The 20,856-nt window shown below is 46.7% G+C and overlaps 1 protein-coding gene across 2 annotated transcripts in view; it reads left to right on the forward strand.

Annotated features, from left to right (window-relative positions):
• The first annotated feature begins 463 nt into the window (after positions 1–463).
• The window catches only part of SUFU (SUFU negative regulator of hedgehog signaling), a 98,467-nt gene continuing 78,074 nt past the window's right edge, over positions 464–20,856 (forward strand). For both annotated transcript variants that reach the window (XM_075108159.1, XM_075108161.1), the window contains exons 1-2: positions 464–798; positions 7,653–7,787. In XM_075108159.1, coding sequence (XP_074964260.1) covers positions 617–798; positions 7,653–7,787 — 317 coding nt within the window. In that variant the 5' untranslated portion in view covers positions 464–616. The remainder of the gene's footprint in view (positions 799–7,652; positions 7,788–20,856) is intronic.

Below are 20,856 nucleotides of genomic sequence, written 5' to 3' on the forward strand. Positions count from 1 at the left end.
GCGGAGCGCTAACCCGCACACCCAGCCCTCCGTCCCGGACAAAGTCCCTCAGAAACAGCTCCCGGAGCGCTGCCATTTCCAGACTCGCATCTTAGGGATTACTGGGGCAGGCTTGAGCCTCAAGACTCGAGGTGGCCGGGGCCTGAAGCCGCCCCAGGACTGTACTACGGAGACCCCTCCTCTGCCCTCAGGCCCGCCCGGGTGCCGGTGACCTCCTGCCCCCCCGCCCCCAGGTCCGCCCTTGGGACCCCCGGCGCCCCGCCCCGCCCCGCCCCACCCTACCCTGCGCTCCCCTCAGCGGCCCATGGGGCCGCGCTCCACGCGGTGTGCCGCCGCCGCCGCTAGAGGGCGCGCTCGCGGCGCGGCGTGGAAGGCGGGAGCGGAGGGGGTGGGGGGAAGAGGCGCGGCCGCTCTCCGCGCCGCGCGTCGTCATTGTTGGAGCCGCTGTGTCACTCAGCGTCGCCCGGGCAACGGGGCCCGCCCCCTCCTCCCGCAGCGCCGCGACGGGCAGCGCCGCTTGGGCCGGGCCGGGAGCGGAGTCGGGCCCAGCCGAGCCGAGCTTAGCGGGCTGCGACGGGACTAGCCGCCTCCGCCGCGCCGTCCCCGCCGCCGGGACATGGAGGGCGTGCGGCCTGGCGGGGGTCCCCCCGCGGGCGGGCCGGGTTCAGGCTCAGGGTCCGGCTCCGGCTCCTTCCCGTCGCTCTTCCCGCCTGGGCTGCACGGTATCTACGGCGAGTGCCGCCGCCTCTACCCCGACCAGCCCAACCCGCTCCAGGTCACCGCCATCCTCAAGTACTGGTGAGGCGGCCGAGTCTATGGCCTGGAGGGGGCCGGGGGCCTTATGTGGGGCTGGGGGGGGGAGCGGTGGGGCTGAGGTATAGCAGTGGGGCCGGGGGCTTTGTATGGGGCTGGGGAGGAGCGGTGGGGCCGGGGGCCTTGTGTGGAGCTGTAAGGGAGCAAGTGAGGCTGTGGTACTGAGGGGGAGCAGTGAGGCTGCGGGCCTTGTGTGGGGTTGGAGAGGCTTTGGGGGGAGTAGGGTATCGAGGGAGGGGATAGGGGGAGCTTGGGGGCCGCGGCAGGGCTGGGGACACCACATGGGGCAGAGCAGAGGGAAACAGCGGGGCTGGGGAGGGTTGAAGCAAGACGCAGGGGACTGGGGGTTGTGTGCCGAGTTTGGGGTGAAATGTGGGACGTTTGGGGGTGTGCGGTGGGTCTGGGGGAGGAGGCATTGGGGATGCAATTGTGTGCCTGGGAGGTGTGTTTGGGAAGGTTTCCTAGGGAGGATGCACTGGGAACAGGAGGAGGGGTCGGGGGGTGCACTGAAGATGGGGGATGTACTGGGGTTTCTGGGGTGATTTGGAGCTTCCCTGAGTGAAGGATGGCTGGTGAGGGCCTTGGCTGGGGCAGGTCATGGGAAAAGGGAGTGTGTGTTACTCAGTGGAAGGGTTCCCACGGAGCGTGGGAGCATGGACAGGAGGTACAAGCTCAGTCTTCTGGCCTGGAACTTGGGGTTCAAGCGTGGCCAGCACTGACCAGGGTCACCCCGCGTTCCAGCCTCTGATCTGGGTGCATGTTGTGCATGCACCTGTAAAATCCATGAGGCAGAGCCAGTTTCTCTTGCCCTTGCATAGCCATGTGTTGTTGCAGACTGTGAATCTGCTGCTTACCATCTCTGCTGACACAGTGTCTGACACCAGTAACAGCAGTTGTTTATGTGGGAGAGTGGCATGAAGGAAGTACTTGGATATTTAGCTGTCGAGATAAGTGTCTAGCGTCTAGCCCTGTGCGAAGAGGAGTTCCTTTTGCTTTTTACTGTTGCTTTGCTGCTAATCCCCCTCTTCTGGGCCTGAGGAATGTGATCAGGTCACCCCCAAGTGTTTGCTGGACCTGTCATTGGCCAGTCCCTACTCCAGTGCTTGGAATAGGTTTAGTAAATGCTCAGCTTTTTTATTTATGGTTCGTTTTAACCTGTATGCCTTTATCTGGTTGAGTCCTGAGCAACAGCAGAATAACATCCTACCTGTGTTCTGATCGGACAGCCAAGCTATTGCTCTTGTCTTCTGAAGAGGTATTGTTTTTTTATGCATTTCTAGCAACAAGTATGTCTGTTAGCCCTTATTGCTTAGGGCCTTTTGGTCGACACAGTGGGCTAAGATAAGATGTTGCAAATCTGAGACCTTAAAATACCAACAATTTCTTAATCATCTGTGTGGGTTAGTACTGCAGTACTTTGGTGGTGGTCTGATCAGTCTGGTTTTTACGTCTATTGCTAATCTTAGGTATTCAAGCTTGATGAGTTTCCAGTCACCTTGATTTGGGAGTAAGCACTTATTTTCTGTCAACAGCTTAAAAAAATATGGACTAGAGTGATGCAAGATTTGTGTGGGATGGAGGGAGATTTAGGTCTGTAATGAAGAATGGGAAGCATTCGTCCCTTGTCTGGGAAGAAACCTTGCTTCTTGCTTGCTTAAGGGGTTGATTGGGGCTTCACTGCAATTAGATCTCAAACACCAGAAAAACTGCTATTGGCAGTGGCGGCCAGTTGCAGGTAAGAAGTAATTTGAAGGCCTGTTTATCCTGGCATTTTCTATTTAGTGGTTCTTCTGACTGTCAGCTCAGCCTGCAGCGAGAGCCAAGAGCTTCGCTCGTAGAAATCAGAGGTGAGCTTCTTACTGCTGTCCTCTGCAGGAAATTCCTGTGCAAGGTGGAGCCTGCATGGATGCTACAGGTACTTTCTCTAACTTTTCTAGGTGAAACTTGGAGCTTGGTTTTAAGTCTGGTAGAGACTTCTGCCACTGCTTGCTCTCTGCTAGTCTGTCCGCCTCTGCCTGGGCTGCCAGCTATTAGTTGGTTTAGATTAGAAGAGGAAATTGCTGAAAAAAGTTCCCTGCCTTAGGAGAAATATTGTAACACTAATCAGCTTTTAATTATACGTATCAGTTTCTCTATGGTTAACAGCAATCTTTTTTGTTCAGGGAGCTGAAGTTGTATTCTTCAGCTTGCACAGCAGAGCAAATCTGTACTTTGTGATGTTGGAGAATCTCCAGAATTGCATACCTATTAAATAGAGGGGTTTAGCCACGTGGATTATTTAATGAAACTAGTCTTTTTTTAAAACGGTATTTGCATATCTTGGGAGAAAGCTTGTGATCACAATCAGAATTTCTTGGAAAACTTCCTGGGTGTATTTATAAAGACCAGGTGCTGAGAAGGAGTTTCTTTCAGTTAATATCTAGTATCTGCTTTTATTTTTAAAATGTGATTGAATATCTCGAAGTGACATATCTTGATGCATAAAGTTGCTAGTAAAAAAGCAAATTTGTGCTTTCCTTGCTTTGTGATATGTTTTGGAATATGCAGAATTTGGACTGGACTGTTGGTTTTTCATCACCTGTCTTGAACTTAGGCCACATACTGGAAAACTGGTGCACTGGTCTGCAGCTGCATGGGGATCACGGACTGCTTCTGGAGGGTTGTCAAAAGGTAGCTGTGAAAAGCAGGCCTGTTGTCAGCTGCTGGGAAGCAACTACAAAGAATCCACTAAGGTCTTTTCATGGTGAATGGATTGGGAATTTTCCAATTTTTTTTCCCCATTGTGGAGCTGTTTCCTCTGCCCACTTAGGGCTTCTCCCTCCACGGAGACTTCAGAGCACTCTTAACATCAGTCAAAAGAAGACTTGGTGCAGATGCAAATACCGTGTTTCCCCTGAGGCTTCTCTTCTTGCTCCTGAATGAGCTCCATGAATAGAGAATGTAACAAATTTGTACTGTACCTCTGGCTTTGAAGTTGGGCTCTTCCTAATAAAATCCTCCAACGCTTCCAGCTCTTTGTGTGAACGCGGGTACTGATATGTAGATTGTGATACAAGGTCAAACCCTGCAACAGCGGCTGTGGGCGGGAGGATGTACCGCAGCAGGCATTAGCGGCTCTTGACTAGTTATCGTAGCAGTGAAACCTGCCACCGAAACTGGATAAATATCTGTGCTGACTAGCTTTTGCTGAGTGTTATTGCCATAGGTACGTTACTAGCTGTGCTCCAGGTAGCTGGTTTAAAGCTAGTGCTGGATGCTCCTGCCGTTGCAGCAGTTTCTGGGATAGGTATATGGCCTGGATGTGGATTTTTCAAAATTTAATTAGTCGCTGCTGCAGGCTTTTTGTCGGACTCCCTTCCAAGTCTACCAAATTTCTCAGGGAATGAAGATGGTTGGTCTGGATTGTCATGCGGTGTGTAACCAGTGGGTAGCGAACTCTGGCAGGGCCTGCTCTGGGTTAGGCAGAGCTCAGCTCCCGCAAGGTGGCTGGTGCTGTGTTGCTGCAGCTGCCTCCTGGCATAGCTGCAGGTCCCCAGGGGCTTGGCCTTTGGAGAGAAGTGTGGGGTTGCCAGCAGGAGCAAGGGAGAGGTGTCTGGCTCTCCTGGTGTAGTCTAGGCAGGACTTGCTTGCTGAGTGCATCAGACCTGGCAAATGCATTTGAGTAGCCCTGGGGAGGAGCATGCTGGTGGAGCGGTTCCTGCCCTGAAAAAGGGCAGTCTAAGGGTTTGTCTGGTGTGTTGTCAGTGTCAAAGGACCTGTGTCAGCAGTGTTCCAGCATGCATCGTTTGACATCTAAAGCATTATTAAACCCAGTTTGGAAGCAGGTTTTTTGTGTGTGGGAGATGATTGTTGCTTAGCAGATGGAGGTGTTTTCCCTGCATTGCAAATCCTACACATCTGCTCCAACCACTTGCTAATCTCCCACACTGGTTTGCCGGTCAGTGTATTGACCTCACTCACTCTGGAGTCTTCCCAGTCTGTTAACTTTGAATAATTTTGCATGGCTGCTGCTGTTCACTGCCACTCCTTGGGGGTGAGTGACTATCACAGATCCAGGAGCTACTGTCGTGGGGCGCCTGAGTGCTGGCCGGGGCATCAGTGCTGTGCTGTGAACGTAGCCACCTGAATGCGTATCTACGGCAGAGATCTTGGCCTCCAGTAACCTGGTGCTGCTGAGGAGGAATGGAAAGTCAGGTGAGAGTGTGGTGCGTTGAGGGGACTTGTTTTTTCCCAAGTGTTTCAATCTATCACTAGACTTCAAGAATGGGTTTTCCCAGGCTGCTGTTGTGGATCAAACTGCTCCATCCCAGGGTCTAATACACGTCCCCCACATTTGCTCACCAGTTTGCCTTTTACACCATAAAGATGCCGCTTGTCATGAGAAGGCTGCGTAGTTCTGACTTAGCCCTTGCCACTGGACCTCAGTGCTGTTATGGGGGGTGTGATGCCCACCCCCTCTGTCCCACCCTTGTATCTTGGGCTGCATCCTTGACTGACCCACTGGGAAGCTGGAGCTGGCCTGGAGTCACTGTGGTGGCCTTATGTGACTTAGGAGGGAAGCTGTCCTAGGGAAAGCCACTCATTAGATAACCTTGCTTTGCTTTTTTTGCCTGCAGCAGGGTGAAGCAGGCAGCACAGCACACTCACAGAGAGAGCCACAGGCCTTTTAATACAACAGCCAATACATTACTTTGTACAGACTTGGTAAGGTTGGGCAGCAGGAGGTGGGCAGAGGATTTCAAATACTGTAACACTGTCACTAGAAATCTGCACAGAGTATGTAGGCGCCTTCTGGAAACAAAAGGAAACCTGCTCTTGTGGCCCTGCCTGGCACCATCTTCCCTGCAGATGATAAACTCAGGGAGTCCCTACGTGCGTTAACTCTCCCCAGAACTCACCCTGGAAAGCACCATCTTACAGACACTCTGCATGTCAGCTTGACTGGGTGCTAGCTTCCTGCCAGGCTGATGAACTACCAGCGAGGGTTAGATCCATCTGTCCAGCCACAGTGACTACTCTGGAGAGTCTCCTGTGGAGGTGACCGAGTGCCACAGCTCTGTGGCGAGGCTGGTGCAAAACTGCAAAGTGACTTTTTAGCATCTCTGTTCTGTAATGCCAGCTATTCCAGCTCTGAAAAACCCTGTTGTCTCAAGGATCTCTTCTAAATTATAACCTCAAGGTACTCAGGTACAACCTCAAGTACTTGCTGTACTCGGTGAATGTGACCTAGGAGTAATTGTGCAAGCTCAGGGTTAATTGTCTTCTGCGCTGATTGCCTGCTTTCTGAAGCTGGTGGGTGTAACTCTGGCTTTACTACCAGAAGCCTGGTTACACTCATGCATGAGTATTGAAATGGTTGCCAGCATTTCCTCTGTGCTGCTAGATGGGACTCTGAGAAGGGTGCTGGCCTTAAGTGGGATAGTTGCAATTAAGCTTTGCTGTTTGATCATCCCAGAGCTTCCTTGGTAAAGCAAGGTACAGAACTCCACATGTGAAGCACAAACACTTCCAGGAGGCTTGGAGCAGTGGTAGTGGATGGTGCTACGAGAGGCTTACGAGCAGGTTGTTGTCACAGTCTACTGATGTCGTCACAGCATCTACTGTCACAGTAGATGCTAAGAAAGTATTTTTTGACAAGCCTGCTAGTGTTTGATATAAGGCAGCAGTTCTTTAATCAGGGAACAAAACTGATTTGCTCAAACACTTTTTCTGCAGTGGTTGTGGTGTGTGTGATGATGATACACAAACATCCAGGGCTATCGAGGGGATGCACAGGCATGCCCTGCAGCCTGCAGGTGATAGAGTCAGGGTCTGAACAGACGATGCAGATGAGGTGAACTGGTGTGTAGTAAGTGATCGGAATGAAGGGGTTCATCTTAGTTTGGATTTTCTTGTTTGGAGCAATTTGACTTGAAGAAAAAGTGAATTTGAGGCAGGAAATAGTTAAACAGCTCCTCATTCTATTCTGTAAATACTTGTGGTAGGCGGTTTGATATCTTGTCTTTTCTTGCTTGCTTCTACCTTTGTGTTTTATGGTTGACAGGGAAAACAGCTAGCAAAACAGTCTAGCGCATTTCTTCCTTCAGTGGGGAGTTGATCTGCCTCTGTCTGGGCAGATGTGATGGCGAGTGGCAGGAGGGGTGTGCTGTGCTCGCACTGCTGGCACACCAGCCTTGCTTCTTTGTGCCTTGTAATGGGAAGGGTGGCTGCAGGTTTTGGTGATCGCTGCTTAATGTAGTCTGTCTGTGCTGCATTGACTTTTGAGTAATATTCTTCTAAGGAACCCATTCTAGTGTTGAAGCAGAGGCTGCAGTGGTGCTTTTTACTCATTCTTGATTAATGCAGCTAGTATGTTTTTCAAGTTCTGGTACTAATTCTTCTGAATCAATGATTTTCTCCTCTGCTATTTTAACTGTCATCTTTATGCTCAGAAGTATGGATTACTCTCCTCAAAACTTAGCCATTTCACATGATGCTTTGAGGTATAGCGTCAGATTTTTGTTTATTTTTAATTGAATATGTGCCTCTGGACTGAATTAAGAGCTTGCAATGCAGATACAGCTATTGCTCTTTCACTAGTACAGTTTTCCATTGTAGTATGTGGCACACATGCACTTTGCCTTCCTGTGCTTGAAGCTTTCTGGGCTTAAACCAACCGTGTTTTTTTTGGTTTTGTTTTTGTTTTTTTAAAGAGGTAACTTGACCATGCTAATTTCATTTTTGTTGCTAGGTATTTTTTAAACCAGGTCTTTGTGCAGCCCCCTTGTAGCACCTGTGGAGACTTCCCATTTGTCTTGGATAAACTAACTTACTTAAGAATCTTTCTGTTTTTAATGCAGGCTGGGGGGACCTGATCCTCTGGACTACGTTAGCATGTACAGAAACCTCGGAAACCCAGTGCTGAATGTTCCTGAGCACTGGCACTACGTCAGCTTTGGGTTAAGTGACTTATATGGAGACAACAGAGTACATGAGTAAGTGTCATTTAAATTCTGCGTCTTGTGTTTTGCATTGCATTTGGGGGAGTGTAAGTAAAAGCCTGTCCTGCTGTTCTTATTTGAACAGCTGGCTTTCTGCTGAGAATACCATAGCCAGGGTCTCACAAGGGGTGACGTATGCCTGTTCTTGGATGTAGAAGAGTTACTGTGTTCCCTTCTGCAGACTTTGAATGCAATATATTTCCTTGCTAGTGTTAAAAGTTGAGTGATTTTTTTTAACTGGTAGCGAAACTTCTTTTAATTGAACGTCTTGTTGTGTTTTTCAATTTTGGTAGTCTGTTATGGCCATGTGCTTAAATCCTGACCCCTCCCTGTGCCTGTTAAATGCCTTTCACTGGAAAACTGCTGTAAGGGCATTTTTCCTATTGCTGGCACAGCAGTGCTGCTGTCAGCTGACTGCCACCCCAGTGGCTGCTGTATAAAGTGCCAATCTGTGTAACAGAAGCATAAAATTATAATTGTTTGACTGTCTTCTCTCCTATGATTAAATTATTATCTTAGCTTGCTGGTATGGATGGTCTTTAGCAGGCATTTTGTGTTAGACCAGGCAAGCAGCATGATCTAACCTTATTCTTGTCTTTTACTGACCTTGCTCCTTAACTCCAGTTGAAGCGAGTAGCAGTAGCCAAGCTGTCGTGATCCCAGAGCTGTGAATGTGGCCTTTAAACCAGCCAGAAATGGCAGAAGGTTTCTGCTGTTGCTGTTCAGTGAAACTGCCTTTGCGCTGTTTCATAGTTGCAGGGTAAATGTCCTCGATGAATGGTGCAGCAAAGGCCTGGATTTGTTCACCCAAGTTTTGCCTCTCTTGTTTGTCGTAGTTAAGATTCAGCCACCATTTTTTTTTCACCCAGGTACTTCTCTTGTAACAGCAGCCGTCAGGCAGTTTCTTTCACTTTACCCATGCCCTCAAGGCAGATTCTCCTGTTGTTTTTTTTTTTTTCCCTGTTTGTGGTTATAGAGCTGTTTTTCAGAACACAAGTCTCAAGACTGGAGTTTATAAAGGACCCTAGTGTCACAGATTTCTGCCTGGGACATTTAACCAACACCTCTACTAGCAACAAACCCCAGTATTAGTTGCTGGGTTAGGGGAAAGGTAGGGCAAGTGAAAGAAATAAGTTAAAGGCTTCCTTTCCTTCCTTCCACAAGAGACCCTACCATGGACATGCAGGCCTTCTAGTGGTGCCTTTGTTCTCAGATCGTGAGATTTTTATCTTTGCCACTGAAAACTTGAGGCTGCCAAAATGACAGGTGATCTATGTTGCCCACCTCCTTTTGCTGGCATTTAATGTTGGAGGGTGTAAGTTTTGTGCTGACTTACTCCCTTCGGTGACTTGTCAGCCTGAGGCTTTCCTGTGGTGAGGCTATTCTCTTTGCTCGGATTCTTTCCTGATGGTTTCAGGTGAGAGTAGGGATGCACATCAGGGTCTCAGCTGGATACATGAAGGGTGATGTGTTTTTATGAATGAAGAAACAAATTATGTAAGGGCACAGCCTTCTTAGCCCTGGCACATGCTCTGTCTTCAGTCCCCCCAAAATATCTGCTAGACAAAAACCTGTTGTTCTTCTGTAGTGGAAGGCTTGGGGGAGGAGCGAAAGTAATCACGCAGTTAGAATGTCATAACTTTAACTTCCTGGCACAAGACCTCCTAACTCTTCCTACTGTTGTATGGTTTGGTCTGGAAATTTGGATTGACATAGTGGAATGTGCCTTTTGCTGGTTACAGGGCAAAGGAATTAAAACCCCATCCCTAGACATAGGCTGCAGGCGATTTCCAAGGCCTGCTGAGCAAAGCCAGAGCAAAGTCACTGCCGTGCTGTGGGAGGTCCGAAGTCCCTGCACGCCCTGCGTGTACGCGAGCCTGGGAGGAGGCTTAGGGAGCTGGCGTGCCTCAGCTGTCCCTGGCACCGCGCTGCTGGAGCCCACTACAGCTGGGCACTGCAAGCAAACAGAGAGCCCTTGCTGCTGTGCTGCTTTGCGTACATTGGCGGCAACCTCTTGAGCACAGGCCTGCTCAGACCCATCAAAGTGATTTCTGTGCCCTGGGTACTTGCTCTCTGTGTGGCTGGAACAGTGTTCCCAGCTCCACAGTGAGGGTCCCTGTGTCACTCGCCCTGAGATGTTCAGCTGTCTGCAGTACATCACCTTTATTTTGGCCTTGTTGTTGGAGCTATAAAACTTAATACTGTGTGCTGCCGAGAAGGCTGGCTCTGCCTTTATGGCAAATAGTCTTAATATACAATTATGTGTATGGTAAAGCTGTCAGAACCTACACATCTCTTAAAACTGATCCTGAAGTTATCACCTGGGAGGCGACTGCCATGTGAACTGCACATTGGCAGACTGGCACTGGCTGCACACTGCAGCAATGTAGTGGTTTTTCTATGCACTTGGGAGGCTCTTGTTCTCTGGCAGGGAATTTAATAAAGCCGTCGTTTAAGAAAATGGGTATCGGTCTATTGCTTGAAGGAGTTTGGGACTCTGCTATCCTAGGTAAAGTGTACTGTGGGGTGGTTGGCACGAGTGCAGGGTGACAGGAGTTGTTTACATCTTTGGAAGATTTCCTTTAAAGCTCTTTTGGCACTGAACTCTACTCAGCTGCCCTGGCCTCTGGAGATGGGCTTTAGTTTGTGGGGTTTTTTGGTTTCCCAGCTCTCTCTGCCAAGAGTGGAGAACGGGACCTGCTTGCAACAGTCAGCAAGGTTCCTACAATAGGGGTGTGCTTTCATAACCTTGCTGTCCTTTATCCTTTAGAAAGAGAAGGATAGTACACTGCCACAGGTCTTTTTAATCTCCCAGCTTGACTTTGGGTGATGTATAGCTTATTTCTTGTGGACCTCTTCTGGTAATACAGTACAATCTAGACCAATTATAATGCAGTATTAAGTGGAAAAGACTTTTTGATTTTTTTTTTTTTTGAGTGAACAGTGCTGAATTGGAGTCCCCTATATATTTATAATGGAATAGCAAACAGATGTAGCAAGTAACGTGAAAATGTTGACTTTAATTTATATATTTTAATAAGAACCTGAAAAGCCTGAAGTGGAGCTCTCCCTGTGCCTTCTTGTTGACAGATTTATTTTCAGTTAAAGCAGCACTATTTCCTGCTCTGCTTAAATATCAGCTATACTCTGCTTACAGAGCTGGGCTGGTTTTAAGAGTCCACAGAATAAGATGGAAGAAATCTAAGAATTTCAAACAGGGAAACCTTTTTCATTTAAAACTACTCAGTGTTTCATGGTATAATGGCAACCATGACACCAGCTGTGCTGGGCTGATTGCTCTAAAAATCCTAAATCATGACATCATGACAGCGTTAGGGAACCACAGGCCTTTCAGTGGGATTTCACGCCAAGCTGCTTGCATGGAAATATGTCTCTCCAGTCAAGCATGTTGCACAACTTGAGTGGCAGCAGAAATCCTTCCGGGACATTTTTGCAAGTTATTCACTGGTTTTAACTTTTTCCATCTACTTTAAAATCAAAACTGACATGTAACTTCTTGAATCTACTCAGCAGGGTTAGAGCAGAGCCTTTTTTGGGACTGTTCTTGTTCTGAAAGAAAGATTGTGTACTGCAGCAATGAGTGCACGTGTAGCATGTGAGCATGCTGGCAGGGAGTGTCTGGCCTGGGCAGCTGAGAGAGAGGAGACAGGTCCTGCCCCCCTTTTCCACCCCTTGCTGACAGCTACTGCCCCACCGCAAAGCCAGCAGCGAGGAGCATGTCCCCATGAGGTGCCTCAGCTGGCAATTGCAGATTCATGCTCCAATGCTAGACTGTCAGCCTGGCCAGGGCACAGGCACCTGATCCTTCCTGCAGTTTACAGGTTTGATGGTGACTTCTGCCTACATGGAGAATAGGTGCCTGAGGAAGGTGGTGTCAGCAAGTGCAGCTGGACTCGGACTCCATCAGTGGCAATGCCAGCTTCAGCTACTGCAGTGCTACGGTGTGCTCCAGCTCTGAGTTTTGCTGGTGCAGGGGTTTGTGGGGCTGTCCAGAGAGCTAGGAAGTGATGTGGGTTTGCACCAGTCTGACTTCTGTCTCCTGTTTGCTGTAAGGCCAAGGCTGAATCTCCAGTTAACTGTTCTTGTAGTTTGAGTGCTCACCCTTTTTGTTAACAGTTCAAAAAGTGTGTGGAAAAGTGGGTGGACAACCATCATGCAATAGAATTCCTGAAAACCTTGAATAGTCATTTGTATTAAAATTGCAGGGTTGTATTTCAGAGCCACAATAGAAAGCAAAGCTTAAATTACGGCTAGGTTAAGAGATAAGATTTGTTTTTGTGGCCTTCCCACATCCTGAGAAGAAACATGCCAACTGTGTTTTGACGTTTAGCTTTTTATGCAAATTCCAATAATTGGGTTTCCTGCTCTACATAAACTTCATATTGACAAGGGTGGTGGGATGGTTTTGGTTTGTGTTTTGGGGTTTTTTTGTTTTGTTTTTGTTCCCTCTGAGGCCCCACTCCCCCCACCCCGCTCCCCGGCTACCAAAACGCAGCATCCCATTTGCATAAAACCAAAGAGATTACAGCTGCCTTCATCTCCAGTACAGATGCAGGGTACCACCCGCAGAGACAACAGGTTCCAACTTGCTGTGGTCCTTTTGATTTTCGCTACTTACCATTTGGATTGGGAGGGAGCGGTGCATGCCGGGATAAGTGTTGTCTCTGTGGGTGGTGCCTCCCTATTAAAGGTGAGGGTAAGCATGAGCCTTTCAAGATCTCTACTCCAGCTTGTGTTCTGCTGGCTTGTATAGATCCTCTGAATGACCTTAACTTGTAAAAGGGCAAGGATGCTTGTTAGAGCTGGGAGGAACTAAAAAGAGCGCAAGACTGGATCAGGTAACAAATGCAAGGCTTGCAGAGGGGTGGATGTTTTCTGGAAGGCTTTTTCCGAGTATGAAAGGAATTTGAAAAGAGTATTTAGAAAATAGCCTGAAAGTTGGAACGAGTGCACTCTTCTGAGTGCGTGCTGGCTTCTCCTTTGAGCCTGCATGAATGTAGGATGGAGTGGTGCTGACAGCTGTCACTTTAGTGGCCTCTTAGTTCTGTAGCCTTTCATAAATTTAAAAGCTCACTGCCCTCAGCTTGCCAGCCTTTAGCCTTAAATTTTGGTATTTAATGGGTCCCTAAGTGCTTTATAAACCACATGCCTAAAGCACTGCTGAAATATTACACCAAACTCCAAGGTGACAGTGAACGCTTTTAAAGCGGTGGAGACTGACTCTGCCCCTCTTTGTTTTCATGAAAATGAATAAAATAAAGGGCCTTTGGGAAGGCAGTAGATTAGAGAGGGATAGTGGTAGTTGTGGATCCATATTTCAGGTAAGAATTTGAAACAACTTTTGTAGAGTTCAGCATATCTACCTTGAAGAGATGAAAGATCAAATCAATGTAGTTTAGGAGTTGAGCCTGGATTCAAGGAAAATTATTAAAAACCCAAGGTTTTCTTCTATATTTCATGGTATCTAGTTTCTTTCAAATGTAGTGTTGAAGCATACCTCACACAGAGGGACCTGAGGACTTTCTTAAATAATAGCATAGATGTGTAAACCCTCCCTTCCTCATCCCAATTTTGTTTCACTAGGCTATTAGCTCTGAAGTTAAAGGATACCTGCTGTGTCAGGGCTAGCTGTGTGGTAGCTGCTTAAGCACATGGAATGGGGAAGTGAGATTGAGTTTTGGGGTCGTATCCTCAGGCTGAGGATCAGAAAATAGTGGTTGTGCTCCTGGGTCAGACCTTTGATGAGCTGTGACTGTGGTGGGTTGGCTGTGGGGAACAGCCACCTCAGCAATGGAATTCTGGAGGTTGACAGTCATCCTGAGGAGCTTCTTCCAGGTCTCCATATCTTCCTGCTTTGTGTTGCCACGGCTTCATCTGTGGGAACTGAACTTCAGGCCCAGGCACTGAAGAAATGTTTCTTCTGTGTACTGTTGCTGGAGGTGGAGCATCTGCCCCAGCTAAAGGGAATGATGTGGAAGAGGACATTGGTAAGCATCAGTTTAGGATAGAGGTACAAGAGATAGGACTTGGAGGAGGAAGAGTCCAAGATGGGCACCATACTCTAGACTTCCTTTTTCTTCCTAGGTCTCTTGTTTGTCTATCAGAGGTTGATCCCAAATGAAATGCTTATTCTTCCAGTTTGTCTTTCTGTTGAGGCAGAGAGGAAGGCTCATGACAGTGTGGGAAGGGAGAGGACACAGAATTGGGGGCTTCTGTGACAAAAAAAGGTATTTCCTTTTAATGATAGCTTGTTTGAGAATCCATCAAATTTGAAGAGAGTAGTTTAGCTGCAAGGGGCAATAAGATCTGTTTTTTAATGGACTTGCCTTGTGGTTGATTTTTTTTTTGTGTGCGTGTGTCTATAAAGACATGATTTGGACTGAGCTTTTCTCAAGATTAGGGTACTTGTAACAGCTTTCTCCTGTGAGGATTCTCTGGTGTCTAGAAATATAGCTGTGCTTCCACTGAAACTTGCTTACTGGCAGCACCTACAGATCCTATTCTGCCTGGCTGTTTATACCTACTTTGCAGAAATATGGTGTTTTGGAGATAACTCTTCCTTTGAAGGTCTTGGTTGAATTTGACCAATGAGTTCAAAAATTGTGGAGATGTTTTAAAGAAGCACAACTGTGATCATGTAAGGTTCGATTTCCTACTTCCCAGGCAAAAAACCAGTTAAACCAAGTGTCATGCCTATTTACGCGCCCCATTGACAGTGTCCCTCTGACGACTGAGGCAATGCACCAGGGCTAAGACTTGTGTTCTCTGCTGGAGGCAGACCTCCCTTGAAGCTATGGTCACCATGGGGAAATCTTTTTTTCTTCCTCCCAGGCAAAGTGCACTTGGCGTCCAAATGTCATTTGTTGGAGGTAGTTAGCACCATTAATAATACGAAAGATGTAGGCCACCTACAGAGAGAAGTCTGCATTATGCTGTGGTGTATCTGTGTTTGCGTGCGGAGGTTGTGGGACAAGAGCACGCTTGAACTCTGCTAGATTTGGAAATCTTTTTTTGAAGCATTGAAGGAAATTCGTTTAACATTTACAGCACAGTAGTTGAATTTACAAGAAGGACTGTTTTCAATAAAAAGGAAAAAGATTGGAAGTGGGTTTATAGCTGAGTGTTACTGAAGGCAAGTCCGGCATCCTGTTCAATAGCGCATCTGCACATGCATCCCAGTGAGATAAGCCTCTTGCTGCCATGCAGAGGAAGGGGCATGGTATTCAAACTGGATGATTTTTATTTGTCAGCAGAACTTTGACATTTATGATCTTGGCATATGAGAGGAGAGTTGGCCCGAGACCATCTCATCTCCCAGCTGGATTAGAGCTGAATGACGTGGGAGAGCTTGCAGGCTCTGTTCTCCCAGCAAGTTCAGCCTGCTGGGAAGAGGAGTGACTGGGGATCAAAGTTGGGTCTTCTAGTGAAAAATTGTTTTATTTGATAAAGATCTGTTTAGGATGTTCTAAAAAGCAATAATTAAAAGATAGTGAGCTTTTTTTTCAGTGGGACATGAAGGTAGAAGCATTCTTTGAGCTGTGTGGCCATTCTGGCTGTGAGATCAAAGGAGGGCTGACTTTTTTATCCCTTTGCTTGCTGGAATAATGATACTAACAAAATGAAAGTTTGAAGAGATGCATCTGAATGCTGTTATTCAGACCTAATCCCCTTTTTTTTGCCTCAACGCAGATTTAGCATTGGGAATATGCCTTCCTGACTAGTACTAGAGTAGGCTGTGTTTCTTGGTGGGACAGTGGCTACAACTGGTAACCACAAATTACCATTGGTAATAAAATTACCACTTTTATTTGAAAATTTGAGCTGTTGCTATTTCTCTCTCCTAAGATGGAAACTCTGTTGTGATTACCAAACTCGACTGCCTCTCTACTGTCATCTCAGTTTTGAATCGAGTCCCAGTAGGCAGTGACACCAGGCTAACAAAAGAGGGCTGCTGGTGGTCTCCCATTCAGATGGTATTCCCTTCCTTGGATAAAGGGGTGGCTAGGGCTCCTGGGTGCCACTCTGCCTCCAGGGATGGTAAACAAGGAGCGGATCGTTGGGTGGGAGGCATTTTTTTTGATCAGTTGACAAAGCTGGGTAGATGGGATACCACCTGACAAAGGGCTGAGGTTTGAAGGAAGATCTTTGCAAGGGTTCTTGAGAACAAAAAGAAAAGAAAAGGCCAGAAAACTGTTTTTTGCAGGATGTAAACAGGGTGGGCGGAGGTGAAGGGGGACCCAGCCATTCTTGGGGAGCTCTGATTTAAGCCCAGAGGGTAGAGACAAGGGAAGGAGGGAAGAGTGCACAGATGGCTCATTGTTCGTCTAGCCCAGCATTCTTGCACTGCCGAAGTGAAGGGCAATTGTTTTAAAATCCCTTTTGCAAAGAGTGCTGTTTGCTTTGCAGCTATCCCTTGTCCCTGATGATGCAAACTGTAAACCAGAGGGGTTGGTCTTTAACACCCATTTGTTTTGGAGGGTCAATGCTCTGTCCAAGGGGCCCCGGCAGTTGCTGGGCTGCAAGGCATCCTTCTGTAAGGGAACTGGGGAAAGAGTGTCCGCCTGGGAAATGCACTGCAGCAGCTGGGGAGAAGGCAAGACAAAAGGAAGCACATGGAAGGGCTGATGCAGAGCTGAGTCCGACTTGAGCAACTTGACCAAATCTATGAAATGTGGTATAAACATGGCACGTACCTAACTGCAACGATATCTGATGTACAGCATAGTTTTCTTACAGCATTTAAATTGTTTTGTAGCAAATAATTCATTAGCACAGCAAAATACTGCCATTTCTATACTGTTGTTCTTTCTACCGTTCCAGTTGCACTGGCATAGCTCCTTTCCCTCCTCTCCTGTGAATTGTTGTGGCCTTCCTGGAGCAGGGGCCTTTTTTGGCATAGTTGACAAAAATAAACCATAAAGGCAGCTCTTGTTATGAATAAGGCTCAACAGGGGAATTTTACCAGTAGAACTACAGCAATATAATTATACTGGTAGACTAGTTACAGTAAATTTCCTCATGAAGACAAGCCTTAAGTTGACATTTCCTAGCTAAGTTGAATCCATATGTATAACTTTATTACACAAAAATAATGTGTCTCTGGGCCTTGAATTCTTTTTTACCCAGAAGAGTAACATTAAGCAGAAAAGCAAAGAATTTAGTGTTCAGAGATGGATGGGGGATTGTCGGTAACAGAGCGGTTGGGATGAGCTGTACACTGAACTCTTGTGTTTTGCTGGATAGCTTATTCCTCCTAAAGTAATCAGGAACGTGAGGAGCGTGTTTCTGCTTACTGCACTAAAAAGTAAGCAGTACTGAACTGTGGTGCAAGTTGACATCTCTCTCCCAGCTTTATTCCTGTTTGTAAGAGGAACTGAGCCATTTTGCAGTTTCCATAACTGAAGTGGTTTGGCTGAGAAGCAGAACTATTTTGCTGCTATTAAAATCTTTAGGGCTGATCCTGGACCTGCTGAAATGAAGGAGACGAATTATGCTTTCTTTCCTCTTTTGTTTGATTTAAAGAAGCCAAGATTTATTTTATCCTTTCAGGTTTTGTCATACAATGGGTGGAGTCCATATAACATTCACAAGACAGGTATTTATTTCTATAGATAAAAAATATCAGCCTATGATTCCTATCTCTGGAAGTTTCCAGCGCTTCAAAGGAACCCTAGTCTTGCAGGAGAAGCTTAACACATAAAGGCAGATTAGAAGAAAAATACATGTAGTAGACTTTTCACTGCAACTGTCTCATGTTTCCCTTTTGGAAATCTTTCACCAGCAGTCTGGTGCTTTCTTTTCCCTGGAATTATGGCTCAAACTCCAAGGGCTTTTCCCTGCCTGTTTAGTTGGTTAAGATCTGTTATGGTGCTCATTGGTATGTTTTTGAGTGCGCCCTTTACAATAAAATGAGGCTATGTAACCGCTCAGCAAGTAGGGAAGCATTCTCTTGATTTCCACAGCTAATGAAGTGAAACATCAGGGGTTGAATCCCAGGTCCAGGAGGATACTTGGGTGCCTAAAGTTCAGGCTCCTAAAAGCTCCTAAATACCTGTTATGCCTTGAGTTCATTTATTGGACAGCTGAGAACTTAATTTTTTCAGAGTCCTAAAAATGTCCTAGAGGGTGTACTAAAGTTTTCTTGCATGATTTTTTTTTTAACCTATGTTCTTTAGCCAGCAGGAAGGTAGTGGGAGACACTGGTGTTTTTATTCTGTATAACATCTTGGAGCCCAGATCCTCACCTGAGATTTTTAAGCAATAATGAAAATTAATTGTAGCTGTCAGTGTAGCTTCTGGCTGTGGATTTTTCTCTTTTTCTTTCCACCCTCCCATACTGCTTTTGTAAGCCGCTTTTGTTATGCGAATGGGTTCCTCCCAGCAGCTGCAGAACTTTCCACAGTAGGAGCTAGGAAGGAGCCAGCAGACACCACAAGGAAAGTCGGTGCCCTTTTCCCAGCTGCTCACCAAGCGCAGCAATACCGTCCTTCCCAGCCGTGCTGGCTAGAACTGGCCCTTTGCTTATATTCTCATGCCTGGTGAGGTTGCAGCTGAGCCCTTAGGTGGAGTTTTGGAGATGCATTACCATTCCCTGCTACGCAAAGACCAGCGCATCAGAGCTAAGGATTCCATTGCAACATGAAATGGGATCTGCGTGCAGAGGAAAGGTTGTCTTTTTTAGTACACTGTATAGTGCAGTGACTGCATGCTGTGTTTGCAGAATCACCTCCAGCTCAGGCCAAGTGAAAGCACTGTTCTGCTGGACCTTGTAGAAGTGAAGGATAAGTAGCTCTGAAGTGCAGCATTAAATAGCTTAAGTAAAATGTTAAAGTACGTATCTCAGTAAGTTTTCTTCTTCTCTAGTTCCCTGCCCCTTATTGTGTGAATGCAGTAGTAAATCCTTATTGTACTCCTAGCTGTTCTTTCCAGGTTCTTTCAGTGGGCATTAGGATGATGCAACTCTGCTGCAACTTCCTCGGGCCATTGCAGCAAGGCTGTTTGCACTTTCCCTGCAGTGCCAAGAAGCACAGCCTCACTTGCAGTGCTAGCAACGTGCCACAAGTGGTGGCTGAGAACCTGCTCTCGGAGGCACCTCAGCTGGGTTGGGATGGGTTCTGCTGGCCATGAGATGGGAAGCCTGGGTGGCTCCATGGAGAAATGTGTGAGCCCTCAAGCTGAAAAGCATGGTGAGTCCTCTAGTCACTTGATTCTGCATAGGTTTGGTTTGTTTTCTTTTTAAATACGTTTTGGAAATCATGAAGATGAAATGGTTTGGTCATGTCAGTTTAGCTATGACTGTAACAGGAGATCAAACCATCACCTGCTGGTATAGCTACATCCGTGCACCATAAACCAGAGAAAATAAGTAAACTGCCCTCATGGACATTGTTTGCTGGGGTAGTGTGACGCATCCCATGCAGCCTCCTGATTCATATTTTGTTGTTTTAGTAATTTCCTATGCTCAGTATTTGCCCATGCTGTGCAGAATGTGGAGTTAATTTCCCAGCTTTTGTGACCTTGATAGATGGAGTATATAAGCATTTCCTATACAACGAGTGTCACATTACTCTTTGAAGCAGGGAAATATCATTATTTTACATCTGGGAATCAAATTCCTAAGTAACTTGTTGAGGAGGATGGGAAGTTTGTAGTAGACAAGGGATTCAGACTTAGGTCACCCACATTCTGTTTTAGGACTTTAAGAGTATTCTGAAGTTCCTTGATTTAGAGTTAATAATGAAGCGGAGAGATCCCTTTGGCACGGACAGGGCCGTTACAGCCTTGTGCCCTTAATCTACACGCACTATCCTTATGTATATGACTGTGTGTTGGTGCTCTCCGGAATGAGACGATAACGCTTCCAAAGCCCCTAGATCTCAAAAGGATTAATCTCCAGCAGCTAAGCGGGATCCTGTCATTCTTCCAGATGCTACTACTTTCATGGCATGGACAGCTGAACCTCAAAGAAGCAACCCCTAAATTGCCTTAACTTGCAGCGCAACACTTTAAAGTGACCTGAAAACTGATGGTGGTTTACTTTAACACACGAGGCTGGAGAGAACGTCATTCCGGAGCTGTTCCCCATGTCTCTGGGCAGAGTATAGTAACTATTTCTGTCAAAATGAGTTTAACTCGTGTTCGTGGATTATCAGCTGTGGGTCCTGCCAGCTCGGTTTTGGACACAGGGTACCAGTAATGAAAGTTCATACCTGTGTTTTTGGCCATGATGCTTCATAGGATCACTTGGGTTGGAAAGGACCTCCAAGGTTTCTAGTTGACGCCTGCTCAGAGGGCCAGCTTCAGAGCCTTCCTGGATCGTGTTCCAGGGTTTGACCGCTCTCATGTGAAAAAGATTTCCAGATACATGTAACTGGAATTGACCTTTGCCATTTTGCTGTGCATCTCTGAGGAAGGTCTGGCTCTGTCTTCCCTTTGCCCTCCCAATAGGTAGTCAAGCAATAAGATCTCCCCACTTCCTTTAGCCCTCTTTTATAAATGCTGAACAAACCCAGCATGCAGCCTTTCCTCATGTGGTGGAGGCAACTCTGGTGTGAACACATTTTATCAACACTTGTGTGCAAGTGCTTCTCACATGGCTGACAGATTTAGGTGTCTAAAAAGTGGCCGGTCTGTCAAGTCTACAAAATGCACACAATTCCCATACTGCTTGTGTCTAAAGCTGCTGGAAGCCCTTACTGTATGTGTCTGCAGAGTTAGGAGTAAGGTTGAGTTGACTCTGTAGTCAGAAGGTTTAGAGGAAAAATCAGTTTATCTGTTGTATCAACATTATTTACAGAAACAATTTTTTTAAAAACAAAATCTGAACTGTGAACCTCCAGGCTTCAGTGGCAAGATTGTCACCAGCTGAATTTTTGAGGAAGCTGAATAGTAAGATGTGTAAAATCAGTGTTGTGTATGTGTGAGTGGAACTTAAACTGAAGTCTCCTCTTCCCCTTCTGCACCCTAACAGCACTTAACTGGCTGAATGGTAGCTCAGTGAAGCACAGTTCTGTTTTCATACTGGCCGGCACAAATTAATTCA

This window comes from Phalacrocorax aristotelis, chromosome 12 (assembly GCF_949628215.1).
Source record: "Phalacrocorax aristotelis chromosome 12, bGulAri2.1, whole genome shotgun sequence".
In the NCBI taxonomy this organism is placed as follows: domain Eukaryota; kingdom Metazoa; phylum Chordata; class Aves; order Suliformes; family Phalacrocoracidae; genus Phalacrocorax; species Phalacrocorax aristotelis.